Source organism: Salvelinus alpinus, chromosome 17, assembly GCF_045679555.1.
Source record: "Salvelinus alpinus chromosome 17, SLU_Salpinus.1, whole genome shotgun sequence".
In the NCBI taxonomy this organism is placed as follows: domain Eukaryota; kingdom Metazoa; phylum Chordata; class Actinopteri; order Salmoniformes; family Salmonidae; genus Salvelinus; species Salvelinus alpinus.
The window spans coordinates 27,767,863-27,781,234 of NC_092102.1; the positions used below are offsets into that span (position 1 = coordinate 27,767,863).

Below are 13,372 nucleotides of genomic sequence, written 5' to 3' on the forward strand. Positions count from 1 at the left end.
AAAAAGCGCATGCTTTTTTCTTTGTATTATCTTTTACCAGATCTAATGTGTTATATTCTCCTACATTCATTTCACATTTCCACAAACTTCAAAGGGTTTCCTTTCAAATGGTATCAAGAATATGCATTTTCTGAGCTACAGGCAGTTAGATTTGGGTGGATCCTTAAACATAGCTAGGTAGTGCATTTGGCATTTTGTGCAACAATTGCGTAACAATGCTGCAAACAGGTCAAGATGGTCAGGGGGAGGTATGAGTTTATTAACCTTACGGGAATGGGATGCATGCCGTTCCTATTTGTTTCCAAATTCCAATAAAGTGAAACATAAACCAGAGAGGAAGAGGTGAAGTGAGAGGGCCCACTCCCGCGAGAATACAGCAATAAGTAGACCAATCATAGAGAGACTGATAAGCAGAGCAGATCACCTGCCTTCCTCGCCTTTGGGACGACTCCCATTGTTAGGGCGGGGACAATACCATCTCGTCATTATATACAGTATCTCTGGAGAAGCCTGCTAGTGAGAGTAGACAGAGAGCTAGAGTAAGAAGTACTAGGCATAGACCGACAGAGAAATGGTCCAGGTGTTGTGGACTTCATTGGTTTTGCTGATCACCTTCAGGGAATCAGGTCAGTGACTTTATTATTGTTGTTTAAAAATAAATATTTATTTTGAACCTCATAACAACAGTAAACTAAATGTGATATTTAGTATATTGATTTGTGAACACAACACTTCACTATTATGCTAGACACATCACGTTACTTTTTAATAATATGGTAAAATGCTAGAAAAAATTATTGAAGCAGTGACTAGAACAATCTATATGTTTCCAGTATCACAGGAGGTGAAATGTTACAGCAGGTTTGATAATGGGGAATGTGGCGATCTCCTGGGAGAAGTGACAATTGAAGACTGTTGTCTTAACCCTCACTATGGCTACATTGGAGCAGATGGAAAATGCAAGTTTTGTGGGTGAGTCTCAATTGGTTCAGATTTGGACGTCTAATGTCCCAGTGCAGGATGTGATATGGTGTGTTTTATGTCATCTGTAGCCCAGCTTCGTGGTCTGAATGGACTACTTGGGGCCGCTGCTCTGTCCCCTGTAAGGAGGGAGTTTCGCAGAGACGACGAGAATGCCAGGGACAGGGAAAATGTACTCTGAAGAGTAGCCTTCAAGAGCTTCAGAAACTAACGTTAGAGACCAAAGTCTGCATTGAGCCAGACTGTTGTCCAGGTACAGACCCTTTCTAACAGTCAGGGAACATAAATTCAATCATATCTGAAGTCAAGGTATTTTGTGCCTCTTTTGATGATCTTGCTGAAAATTGTTCAGAACATGGACAATGGAGCAAGTGGGGTGAGTGGCAGCCCTGTTCAGCAACTTGTGAGAAGGGCATGAGAAAGAGACTGAGGACATGCACCGAACCACCACCTAGATGTGGAAGCAGCTGCGAAGGTCCAAGTGAAGAGGAGGAACACTGCGTGGTTGATCGCGTCTGTCCAAGTAAAGACCATCATGATTTAGACACACTCTATTCCTTCATGTAATGCAATAACCATCTCCATACATGATACAAGTTTGACATGTTTTCACCACTCACCTCCTATTTCGACTGTAGCCCATGGTGGTTGGTCAAACTGGGAGACTTGGCAGCCATGCTCAGGCACTTGTGCAAGGGAGGATTTACCCAGACCTACACAGCGGCGCTGCAGATCATGCTCCAATCCACCACCGTCCTCAGAACCCCCTGGTGATGAATGCCCTGGGTTAGGGAGCGAAACTAGGATATGTGATGAGCTTCCTTCATGTGCTGGTAAATGACATGGCAAAGCAATCAAATTTTCCTCTGAGGTTCTGACTGATATCCTAAAGCTATTGCTTGTATTCATACACAGAATGTAGCATTAACATGTACTCATAGTGTATGTAAAACAAACCTCCCTCTTTATCCTCAACAGTGAATGGTAACTGGGGGCCATGGGGCCCCCCCAGCTCCTGCTCCGTTACCTGTGGGGTGGGGGTTAAGGAAATGCTCAGACAGTGTGACAACCCAGCCCCTAAACATGGAGGTCTGCCCTGCTCTGGATCTAATAAAGACACACAAATCTGCAATAGCAAAAACCATTGCCCAGGTAAAATACTGCAGCCAGAGAATAACCCATTCCCTCTGCCCATTTCATCAGTTATTAACCTCTGAGCAAATGTTGTTTTTAGTGGATGAGTCATTTGATCAAACTTAGCCTCTCTTGAGAGGATTATAGCTTTCACACAACTGAGGTCAGATGTTTATATTTTAGTCACTGTAATTATAATATTATATACTTTAACAGTAATAATATTACTGTTGTTATGATATGGGGCGTAGTTTAGTGTTAGCAAAAGATAGACAGCACCCTTCCACACCACATCTCTAGGTGGCAGCGGTAACCGGGTCCAAGTATTGTGCGAGAACTTGATAAGCACACAGGTACGGCCTGCCAGTGTTTGTTTTGCGTTACCTCTTTAGTTTTGGATTTTTGTTCTTTCCTTTTTGTATATAATTATTTTCATCACCATGAACTGAACAAATGATAATCCCCTTGGGCTGGCCAACCTGGGGTTCAAGACAGTGCTGGCCCTGGACCGAGTTAAGGTTGCTGTCCCCTGGGGGCACATGCATACAACACTGTCCGCATACTTTGACTTTTCATATAAATGCACAGATTAAATCAGGTTACAGACCATTTAGCTAGTCCTAGGACCCCTAGACATAGCGAGTGTATCAACATCTGTAGGCTAGCTAGTTGGTTTCGTAACACTGTGTATGGTATTCAGTAGTGTAACCATTGTATCCTTCAAGCCCTCCTAAGAACTGAAAGACTTCCCATGGGGATAATAGTTATTTCTTTGTTCCACAGTGGATGGTCAGTGGTCGCAGTGGGGGACATGGGAAGAATGTAAATCTAATAGAGGAAAAATTAACTGTCGTAAAATTGGTGGACAGCAAAGACGCCAAAGATGGTGTGAACACACAGGTTTTGGTGGGCTGACGTGTGAAGGAAAGATCACAGACTACAGGCCCTGCTTTGACATTAAACATTGCTACTGTGAGTTAATTTGTTTTCTTTCCTCCATTGATTGAGCTGTGTTTGTTTTGATGCCTCTTTCAACTTTAATTCAATCCAAGTGTTGCATTGTTTTTCAGTGATAGTTGAATAATATAAATCAGATTTCATAACCAGTAGAGTAAGAAGTTATGTTCCTCACATAATGCTTCACTTGTGTTTAGTTGATGGTAAGTGGAGTGAATGGAGTGAGTGGAGTCATTGTGAGCCCCCCTGTGGAGAAGGAGCCAAAAGGACCAGAGAACGCAAGTGCATACCTAATCTCTCAGAATACCCGTAAGGAGACTGTATAGTATACTATTATTACACACTGATTAACCAAGTAATTTGTGTGTATCTACTCTTATGCCTCTCAATAAGTAGGCTACACACGATTTAGGCAGTGCTTGGGCTCAGTGGCACATTCAATATTATCTGGTGCGGTGTGAAATCTGTGCACTCTGCTATTGTTTGGTGTGTCAGGTGTAAATTGGGTGAATCTAACTCTTTATTTGCTATTTGTTTCCATGCCAGGGAGGCAATAGGGTATCCTATTAAGGTTAAAGCATATTTTGAAGGGACGCCAGATGCGAACTGCACACTGTTGAAGGACACACAAGAGACTCGGGCTTGTATAAAGGTTCCTCTATGTGACACATAGGTAATACCTTATCATTAACATTGATTTCACAGTTGCAATATCAATTTTAAATGGACTTTGGTCAGCTCTAATGCTATCTCTAAATGTCTGACTTTTTTCAGAGTCTTTTGATCAAAACACAAGCCTGGAGGGGGATAAGGATTGTCAACTTAGAGAATGACACATTGAATTGTCTACTCATGTGATTTCACTGCCTTTGGTCACATATGTCTATGCAGCCTTCATGAACCAGTAGTAACACAAAGTAGTTTATTATGACTACACTTTTCATAATAATGTAATTTCCTAAAGAAATTTAAAAAAAAAAAACATTGTTCACTTCCTTTCAAGGACTTGCTTTAGTCTATGAAGTCTTTTAATTTCAAATGCAGCATTGCATTAACTGTAGTGATTATTGAAAACTTCATTAATGCATAACAAATTGTGTGGTGCCAGGACAACAACCTCTCCCTCAATGTGAGCAAGACAAAGGAGCAGATCATGGACCACAGGAAAAGGTGGGCCGAACAGGCCTCCATTAACATCGATGGGGCTGTCGTGGAGCGGGTTGAGAGTTTCAAGTTCCTTGGTGTCCACATCACCAACGAACTATCATGGTCCAAACACACCAAGACAGTCGTGAAGAGGTCACGAGAGAACCTTTTCCCCCCAGGAGACTGGAAAGATTTGGCATGGGTCCCCAGATCCTTAAAGTCCTACAGCTGCACCATCGGGAGCATCCTGATCGGTTGCATCACCGCCTAGTATGGCAACTGCTCGGCATCTGACCGTAAGGCGCTAGAGGGTAGTGTGTACGGCCCAGTACATCACTGGGCCCAAGCTTCCTGCCATCCAGGACCTTCACTAGCGTTCAAAGGTTTGGGGTCAATTAGAAATGTCCTTGTTTTTGAAAGAAAACCTCTTTTTTTTGTCCATTAAAATAACATCAAATTGATCAGACATACAGTGTAGACATTGTTAATGTTGTAAATGACTACTGTAGCTGGAAACGGCTGATTAAAAAAAAAAAAAATGAATATCTACATAAGCGTACAGAGGCCCATTATCAGCAACCATCACTCCTGTGTTCCAATGGCACGTTGTGTTAGCTAATCCAAGTTTATCATTTTAAAAGGCTAATTGATCATTAGAAAACCCTTTTGCAATTATATTAGCACAACTGAAAACTGTTGTCCTGATTTAAAGAAGCAATAAAACTGGTCTTCTTTAGACTAGTTGAGTATCTGGAGCATCAGCATTTGTGGGTTCGATTACAGGCTCAAAATGGCTAGAAACAAATAACTTTCTTTTGAAACTCGTCAGTCAATTCTTGTTCTGAGAAATGAAGGCAATTCCATGCGAGAAATTGCCAAGAAACTGAAGATCTCGTACAACGCTGTGTACTACTCCCTTCACAGTACAGCGCAAAGTGGCCTAACCAAAATAGAAAGAGGAGTGGGAGGCCCCAGTGCACAACTGAGCACGAAGACAAGTACATTAGAGTGTCTAGTTTGAGAAACAGACGCCTCACAAGTCCTCAACTGGCAGCTTAAATGAATAGTACCCGCAAAACACCAGTCTCAACATCAACAGTGACTCCGGGATGCTGGCCTACTGAATACTTATGTAAATAAGGTATTTCTGTTTTTTATTTTTAATACAGTTCAAACATTTCTAAAAACTTTATTTTGCTTTGTCATGATGGGATATTGTGTGTTGTCACGTTGGAACGAGGGTCGGGAGACAGGCGCAGGAATGCGTAATAGGGTTTGTTATTACACCCAAATTACGGCGTGCCGTGTAAAGGCACAGGGACGAAGACCAAACAAACACTATACAAAACACAGGGTTGAAACCCAAACAAAAGCGAGGAGTACCTCGAATAAATAACATAAGCGCGAGACGAGACATGTAATCATCTGCAAAATCCACAATAGTACGAAAGCTAAAATACACAGCACAGGTACTCACACGAACAAACAGACAGGACAATCGACAGGACAATGGTAAACCAAGGACACACTTATACAATTACTAATCACTGGGAATAGGGGCCAGTTGTGATTAATGAAAGTTCCGGAGGAATCCGTGACATGTGTAGATTGATGAGGAACATGTTTAATTTAATTTAGAATAAGGCTGTAATGTAACAAAATGTGGAAAAAGTCACTGGGTCTGAATACTTTCCGAATGCACCGTATGCAAATACATGCTAGAATGCGCCAAAAGGATCTCGCTTGCTCATGCTTGTTCTGCCCACAATTATTAATTTGCTCCCATTGGAAATGACAGGCTGTGGTCTATCTTGGGTTAGTTCTAAAAATATTTAGCTGTGAGTACTAATCCCACATGGGGAAGATATATTTTTTCCAAATACTTTATTTCCAATATTCATCCCATGCCCACACACCTCTAATTCTGAAAAGGGAAAGTATACCTGTGAGAGGGGTCGCCCTGGTAGTAGTTGCAGGTTTTTATACACTACCCAAAACCAATCTGAGTTAATTTGACAATTGGAAAAAGAGCTACTTCGTAAATACTGCAACGCGTGGTGGATTGAATTGAGCCACTCATTTTAATTTTCAAGGTGATGATTGCACTTTTCCTCCTAAATGTGAGCATACTTTTTTTCTTGCGCCCCATGGGGGATTCAAACTTATACCGCAAGTGGCAATAGATGTCAGGAACTCTGAGCTTTACCACTGTGAGATAAAGGTCATTTTATTATCAGAGCGTGCCAGTGGACTTCTGGTAAGAATGCTTTAATGATAAAATGTTGGGCTCATGTACAACTACGTTAATTTATAAATATTTATGAGCAATTCCCCCTACCCACAACTTCTCACCTGAGGTGTGTTCAGTTTGCTTGAATGTTTGCTACGTTATGGAATGGTTTGTACTGAACGACACGTTTCCCAAAATCGTTATTGTATGTGCTTGAAGACATTGAGGTACATTTGCTCTTGTTTGGTGGGGGTGGCGAGGTGTGGCTTGAAGCAATGAGTGACGTATTTAAAGGGCAGTATCCATGCTGACAGCGTTCCCCAATCCACAACCCAACCCCTTCCCGTTTTTCAACTGGTCGTTCAGGACAGCACCGTTTCTGTTCAATTGAAGATTCCAGAACGTAAAAGCTTACTGAACGCAGCCCAGAATGGATCTTTTGCAAATTTGAAGGGGTTGGGCAAAGGCTTAAATTGGGGTTGAGAGTTAACCTTTAAGGCAGGCATGTCATACTTATTCCACGGAGGGCTTTTCAATTTAAACCTAGACACCCACGTGAGGGGAGTTCCTTACTAATTACACCGGATCTTCGCAGCTAGCTAGTTGCTACCAAGTGGCTATTGTGGCTAACGCCCTTGTCCAGAAGCATGCACCAGTTAGCCTCGAGCTAGGCCCATCTCCCGGCTAGCAAACAAAGTACACCACCTACAATACCTCTCTTGCCAATTGGCCTGGACCCTTTGTCGACACGGAGCCGCGCCGATCCATCACGACTGGTCTGCTGGCGTAATTCGGCCGATATGCTCTCAACCGGCCTCTGCGTCGCAGATGTTGGTGATGATCCTTCTGCTAGACCCGGATTGCTAGCTTCCTGAATGCCGTGTCTCCCGCTCGCCTAGCGTAGTAATCTGCTACCGAAAAGCTCCCTGTTTCATCTATTGCTGCTCATTGGACCCTATGATCACTCGGCTACACAGCTGATGCCTGCTGGACTGTTCATTAACACGGTACTTCATTTTGTTTAGCTGTCGGCCCCAGCCTCGATCTCAGGCCCTGTGTGTAGCTAACTGACCCTCTCTGCCCATTCATCGCCATTTACCCGTTGTTGTTGTCCTAGCTGTTTATCCGTTGTTGTCTCACCCGTTGTTGTCTTAGCTCTTCCAATCAACACCTGTGATTGCTTTATACCTTTCTCTAATGTCAATAGGCCTTGTTTAGGGCAGCTCTTATTGTTTTATTTTACTGCGGAACCCCTAGTCCTGCTCAACATGCCTCAGATAGCCACCTTGTCCCACCCCCACACATGTGGAGACCGCACTTAGCTTAACTGGCGCCTCCAGAGATGCAACCTTTCTCATCGTCACTCAATGCCTAGGTTTACCCCCACTGTACTCACACCCTTGTCTGTACACTATGCCCTGAATCTACCCTACCACGCCCAGAAATTAGCTCCTTTTATTCTCTGTTCCCAAAGCACTGGACGACCAGTTCTTATAGCCTTTAGCCGTACCCTCATTCTACTCCTCCTCTGTTCCTCTGGTGATGTAGAGGTTAATTTAGGCCCTGTGTGTCCCCAGGCACTCTCATTTGTTGACTTCTGCAACCGTAAAAGCTTTGGGTTCATGCATGTTAACATCAGACGCCTCCCTAAGTTTGCTTTATTCACTGCTTTAGCACACTCCGCCAACCCTGATGTCCTAGCCGTGTCTGAATCCTGGTTTAGGATTGCCACCAAAAATTCTGACATTTCCATCCCCAATTACAACATTTTCCATCAAGACAGAACTGCTTAAGGGGGCGGAATTGCAATCTACTGTAGAGATTGCCTGCAGAGTTCTGTCATACTATCCAGGTCTATGCCCAAACAGTTTGTGCTTCTACTTTTAAAGATCCATCTCTCCAGAAACAAGTCCCTCACTGTTGCCACTTGTTATACATAATAGGATTCAATCTTAGTCCTGTATTGACGCTTTGCCTGTTTGATGGTTCGTCGGGGGGCATTGCTGGATTTCTTATAAGCGTCCGGGTTAGAGTCCCTCTCCTTGAAAGTGGCACCTCTACCCTTTAGCCCGGTGCAGATGTTGTCTGTAATCCATGGCTTCTGGTTAGTGTATGTATGTACGGTCACTTTTGGGAAGACATCAATGCACTTATTGATGCAGCTGGTGACTGATGTGGTATACTCAATCTATCTGCAATATTAAAGTTGATCTACCCACAAAAAAATATGTTATAATTTTGTATTATTTTATTATGGCCATACACTTCTAAAACCAAAGTTGCGCCCCTGTGTACATTACCAAACATATTTTCGATGTTTAATGGGAACTCTGCCATTCAAAAAATATCAGAGCGATGACCCTTCCACTGTTTTGGTAAAACCCTTCCATGGTCTGGTAAAAAGCTGATGCATGGGACTGGAGAAATGTATTCTCCAGTCTGCAAGTGTATTCTCCACTTGCAGACTTGTTTACGTGTTGCTGTGCGTTTTGTTGCCAACCTTACTTTGCTACCTGACAACTTTACGGGTTTTACTTTTTAATTACCGTTTATATTTTTAGTTTTTCCCTCACTCAACTTTTTTAAATTCAACTTTTTCACTCCGGACGCTTTATCTGGACATGGTTCGTCAGGACTTCCAACAGCCGAAGCTAAGTAGTAACATTAACATGATGCCTTCTAATTGCAGTCGCTGTACTCATAATATACAGGGGAAAGACCGCCTTACGGCGAGGATAGCTGTGCTGCAAGCCCAGCTTCAGACGCAATCGTTAGGCAAGGGTAATTTCAGTGTAGGAAAGGATGAAACGGCGTCTGTGCCACCAGTAAGTACAGATAGTAACATTAGTACAAATCCCCTCGCAAATCCCCAGCCGGACAACTTTCTCATGGCTTCTGGAGGGAAATGCTGTAGGAATGCTCAACCGGTGTCGCTCATTCAGCCGACAGAAACTTTCAACCGGTTTTCCCCATTAAGCAGCGAGTCTGAGGCCAAGCCCTCTCTGGTCTCTACTCCTCCCGTTACGGGGTCTGCGTCACTTGAGTGGGTTGAGTCACTGATGTGATCTTCCTGTCTGGGTTGAACATTTGAACATCTTGGCCATGTTCTGTTATAATCTCCACCCGGCACAGCCAGAAGAGGACTGGCCACCCCTCGTAGCCTGGTTCCTCTCTAGGTTTTGGCATTTCTAGGGAGTTTTTCCTAGCCACCGTGCTTCTACACCTGCATTGCTTGCTGTTTGGGGTTTTAGGCTGGGTTTCTGTACAGCACTTTGAGATATCAGCTGATGTAAGAAGGGCTATATAAATACATTTGATTTGATATTCACTCTAAAATTCAAAGCCAGAGCCATGACATCAACATAAACCATGTTTTGAGGCTTTACATTGCTTGTTTACAATGACATTGTATACAAACAATTAAGTAAAACAAGCTTATATTCTGGGTTCTGATGGTGTACGACAGTTGAACTAAGCTCATGAGGCACTTATAACGTATACTCTTAAAGAATCAGTGGGAATGTAACGTTAATGTAAAATACCAAATAGTGGACTTACTGATCGCAGTTGTCTGTTTTTGTATCGTGGCCGAAATAGCTCAGTTGGGAGAGCGTTAGACTGAAGATCTAAAGGTCCCTGGTTCGATCCCTGGTTTCGGCAGTTAGTTTTTCCTGTGTAGCATAGTCTCGCGGAACTGTCCTTTTAATGCTTGCAAAACACCGGTACGCTACCTGATGGGTGTTTTGCCTTCATTTTGCACTACCTGCGTTGATGCCAGCTACATAGAAAGGCTGCCTCTCTCGTTCTGTTCTAATTTTATATTCACAACACCCGGCCCGTATATGGATGGAACAATGACGTTATAAACACAGAGTTTCTAAACCCAGAGACGCAACATCGCGAGATTTACGGGAACGCTTGGAAGCAAACTAAATAGACCAATCCGGGGATATTAATTTATTTATTTATTTTATTAACAGCAAATCCATACAGGAAGTACATGTGGGAACACAAGTATATATACTGTACATAGTATACAAAGGACAATTGGGCTTGAGGTACAATATCATAAAGGGACATACATACACTTAGAATTCTGACAGCCTTTTTGTTAGTAGAGTATTTAATTGTCTTAAAATATAGTTCAATTTATTTTTGTAAGGTAATAAAATGTGGTGTTTCGTTTAAAAAAATGTATTTGTGAATATGAGATTTGGCATAAAGAATAATGAAATTAATTACATAAACGTGTTTCAGTTTATTTCTATTGTAGGTAAAGAATCCAAGCAGTACATCTCTCCACAATAGTGTAAAATCTTCATAAATGTGTTCAATTATAAATCTTCTGATGTCTTGCCACAGTTTCCTTACATGAATACAATGCCAAAAAAGATGCAACACTGTTTCTGGGTGGTCATTACAAAAGGTACAATTTGAGTTTATGTTTTCCTTAAACTTCTTCATTTAGTGATTGGCAGGATAATATTTATGAACAATTTTAAAAGAAACTTCCTTAATTTTGTTAACAAGTAGGTATGTGCACCAGCGACTCCTGTGGCGGGCCAGGCGCAGTGCGTGCTAACCAAGGGAGCCAGGTGCACGGTGTTTCCTCCGACGCATTGGTGTGGCTGGCTTCCGGGTTGGAGGCGCGCTGTGTTAAGAAGCAGTGCGGCTTGGTTGGGTTGTGTTTCGGAGGACGCATGGCTTTCGACCTTCGTCTCTCCCGAGCCCGTACGGGAGTTGTAGCGATGAGACAAGATAGTAATTACTAGCAATTGGATACCACGAAAATTGGGGAGAAAAGGGGGTAAAATTTATTTTAAAAAACAAAAAAACAAGTAGGTATGTGTGTGGCAACATCCAAACTTTTTTCCAATAGATATTATCAATAAATCTGTTCCAATAAGGCATGACATAAGGTGTAGATACAACATCCTGCTGAAACAAGGTTTGTATCGCTCTGTTGTTGAATGGACCAAAAGATAAACAAATCTTTCCTACTGATGAGTCAACAGGGTTAATGGGAGGTAGGCTCTGAGGATCAGGTATTGACACGTTCCTGAATAATAAAGCAATAACTGAGGGAATGGCATCTAAAACAATTGCTAAATCTTTAGGTGTTACAGGGACCTTGTAAAGTGATAAGAATTCCTTATAACTAAGTAAAAAAAACTCTGCATTTACAAGTTGGCTCACCAATAGGATATTATTTCGGAACCAATATTTAAAAAACAAATAAGTATTTTTATACTATATATCCTGATTATTCCATAAATAATATCTGTGTGGAGAAAATGTATGCTAATAAATTAAGGACCATGACAAGAAAACCTGCCGATGAAAAGCAGAAAGTTTCACTGAAACTTTGTCAATATTATAATTGCAAACCAACATGAAGTTAAGGCCACCAAAAGTAGAGAAGACATGATGAGGAATAAAATTCCACATAGATGTGGGTCTTCTTAGGAATTATTTTATCCAAAGGATTGTCACGACTTCCGCCGGTCCATCTCCTTGTTCGGGCGGTGTTCGGCGGTCGACGTCACCGACCTTCTAGCCATCATTGATCCATTTTTCATTTTCCATTGGTTTTGTCTTGTCTTCCTACACACCTGGTTCCAATCCCATCAATTACATATGGTGTATTTTACCCTCTGTTTCCCCTCATGTCCTTGTCGGAGATTGTTTTGTTTGTGATGTGCATTTTAGTATTGGTGTGCGACGGGTTTTGTACCCACTTGTTATTTTGTACATTTTTGTTGTTTTGGAGTTTGTCAGTATTTATTAAACAACTCCGTTTATACCAAGTTCGTTCCCAATGCGCCTGACTTCCCTGCCACCAACACGCACCCCTTACAAGGATCTTAAAAGTATTATTTAAGGTAGTAAAGTCCAGAAAAAATCAGCCCCCCATACTCATAAGTGTTCATTACAAAAGTTTTCCTAATGTAATGAGTACGGTTTCTCCACAGAAAGTTGAAAAGCATCTGGTCTATCTCCTTGCTTATTTTACCGTCAAGATATAAAGATAGAGCGCCATATGTTAGCCTAGAGATACCGTTAGCCTTGGTTATTAGGACTCTTCCTTGACTTCTTCCTTGAAGTCCCTCTAGCCATCGATTTAGCTTCTTCTGGGGTTTTTTAATAAGAGGGTTCAAACTTAGTAAGCCTCTAGACTTCTGATCCTTAGTAATGGTTATGCCTAAATATGTAAGTTCTTCTTTCACTGGAATACCATAATATGAAGGTGTCGCACAATCTTTTACAGCCATGAGTTCACATTTATTAATGTTAAGATGTAGACCAGACGCTTTGGAAAAAGATTGTATCACATATGGGAATTTGGTTAGCGTCTTTCAGAAAAAGTGTAGTATCGTCAGCTAGCTGGCTTATAATAATTTCTTCACCAGCTATGGAAATACCTTGTACAGGACTATTATTTAAGGAATTTGTAAGAAGTTGGGTGATTAATAAAAACAGATACGGAGAGATAGGACAGCCTTGCCTAAATCCTCTCTTTAACTCAAATCTAGGTGAGGTGCCATATTTCAATTTGATAGAGCTGTTACCATTTGTATAGAGAGTCTTAATAGCCTTACAGAAAAAATCCCCAAAGCTAAGTCTCTCAAGGGAGTGGAAGAGGAACTGATGCTCTACTGTGTCAAATGCCTTACAAAAAATAATATGAAGCTATCCTCGGTTATTAGGTCTGAGTAGTCAAGTATGTCTAATACTAGTCTGATATTGTTAGAAATATGTCTGTTCCTCATAAAGCCAGACTGTTTCATCAATGATTGCATCCAGGACTTTTTTAAATATTTTTGCAAGTAGTAAGGCTAATATCTTATAGTCATTATTAAGAAGACAAATTGGACGCCAGTTATCGATGAGCAGCACTTCTTTTTTAGGCTTAGGTATCAGTGT

At 41.7% G+C, this 13,372-nt stretch overlaps 1 protein-coding gene and 1 non-coding gene across 2 annotated transcripts; both read left to right on the plus strand.

Moving 5' to 3' along the window:
• The first annotated feature begins 473 nt into the window (after positions 1 to 473).
• Positions 474 to 4,684, plus strand: LOC139542680 (properdin-like). Its single transcript, XM_071348421.1, has 10 exons — positions 474 to 626; positions 834 to 972; positions 1,053 to 1,234; positions 1,334 to 1,504; positions 1,620 to 1,814; positions 1,960 to 2,133; positions 2,899 to 3,087; positions 3,270 to 3,381; positions 3,619 to 3,745; positions 3,847 to 4,684. Exons 1-9 carry the CDS (start codon positions 572 to 574, stop codon positions 3,743 to 3,745), a joined length of 1,344 nt encoding a protein of 447 aa, XP_071204522.1. The 5' UTR covers positions 474 to 571; the 3' UTR covers positions 3,847 to 4,684.
• Positions 4,685 to 10,035: 5,351 nt separating this feature from the next.
• Positions 10,036 to 10,108, plus strand: trnaf-gaa (transfer RNA phenylalanine (anticodon GAA)). The gene has a single exon. It is a non-coding gene; the product is annotated as a tRNA-Phe (tRNA).
• The last annotated feature ends 3,264 nt before the right edge of the window (positions 10,109 to 13,372 follow it).

Excerpts from the sequence above, each read along its gene's own strand:
- LOC139542680 (XM_071348421.1), top strand. The coding sequence starts at position 572 with ATGGTCCAGGTGTTGTGGACTTCATTGGTTTTGCTGATCACCTTCAGG. Across the intron at positions 2,134-2,898 it reads TAGCAAAAACCATTGCCCAG|TGGATGGTCAGTGGTCGCAG; the intron begins GTAAAATACTGC and ends TTTGTTCCACAG. Across the intron at positions 3,382-3,618 it reads CCTAATCTCTCAGAATACCC|GGAGGCAATAGGGTATCCTA; the intron begins GTAAGGAGACTG and ends TTTCCATGCCAG.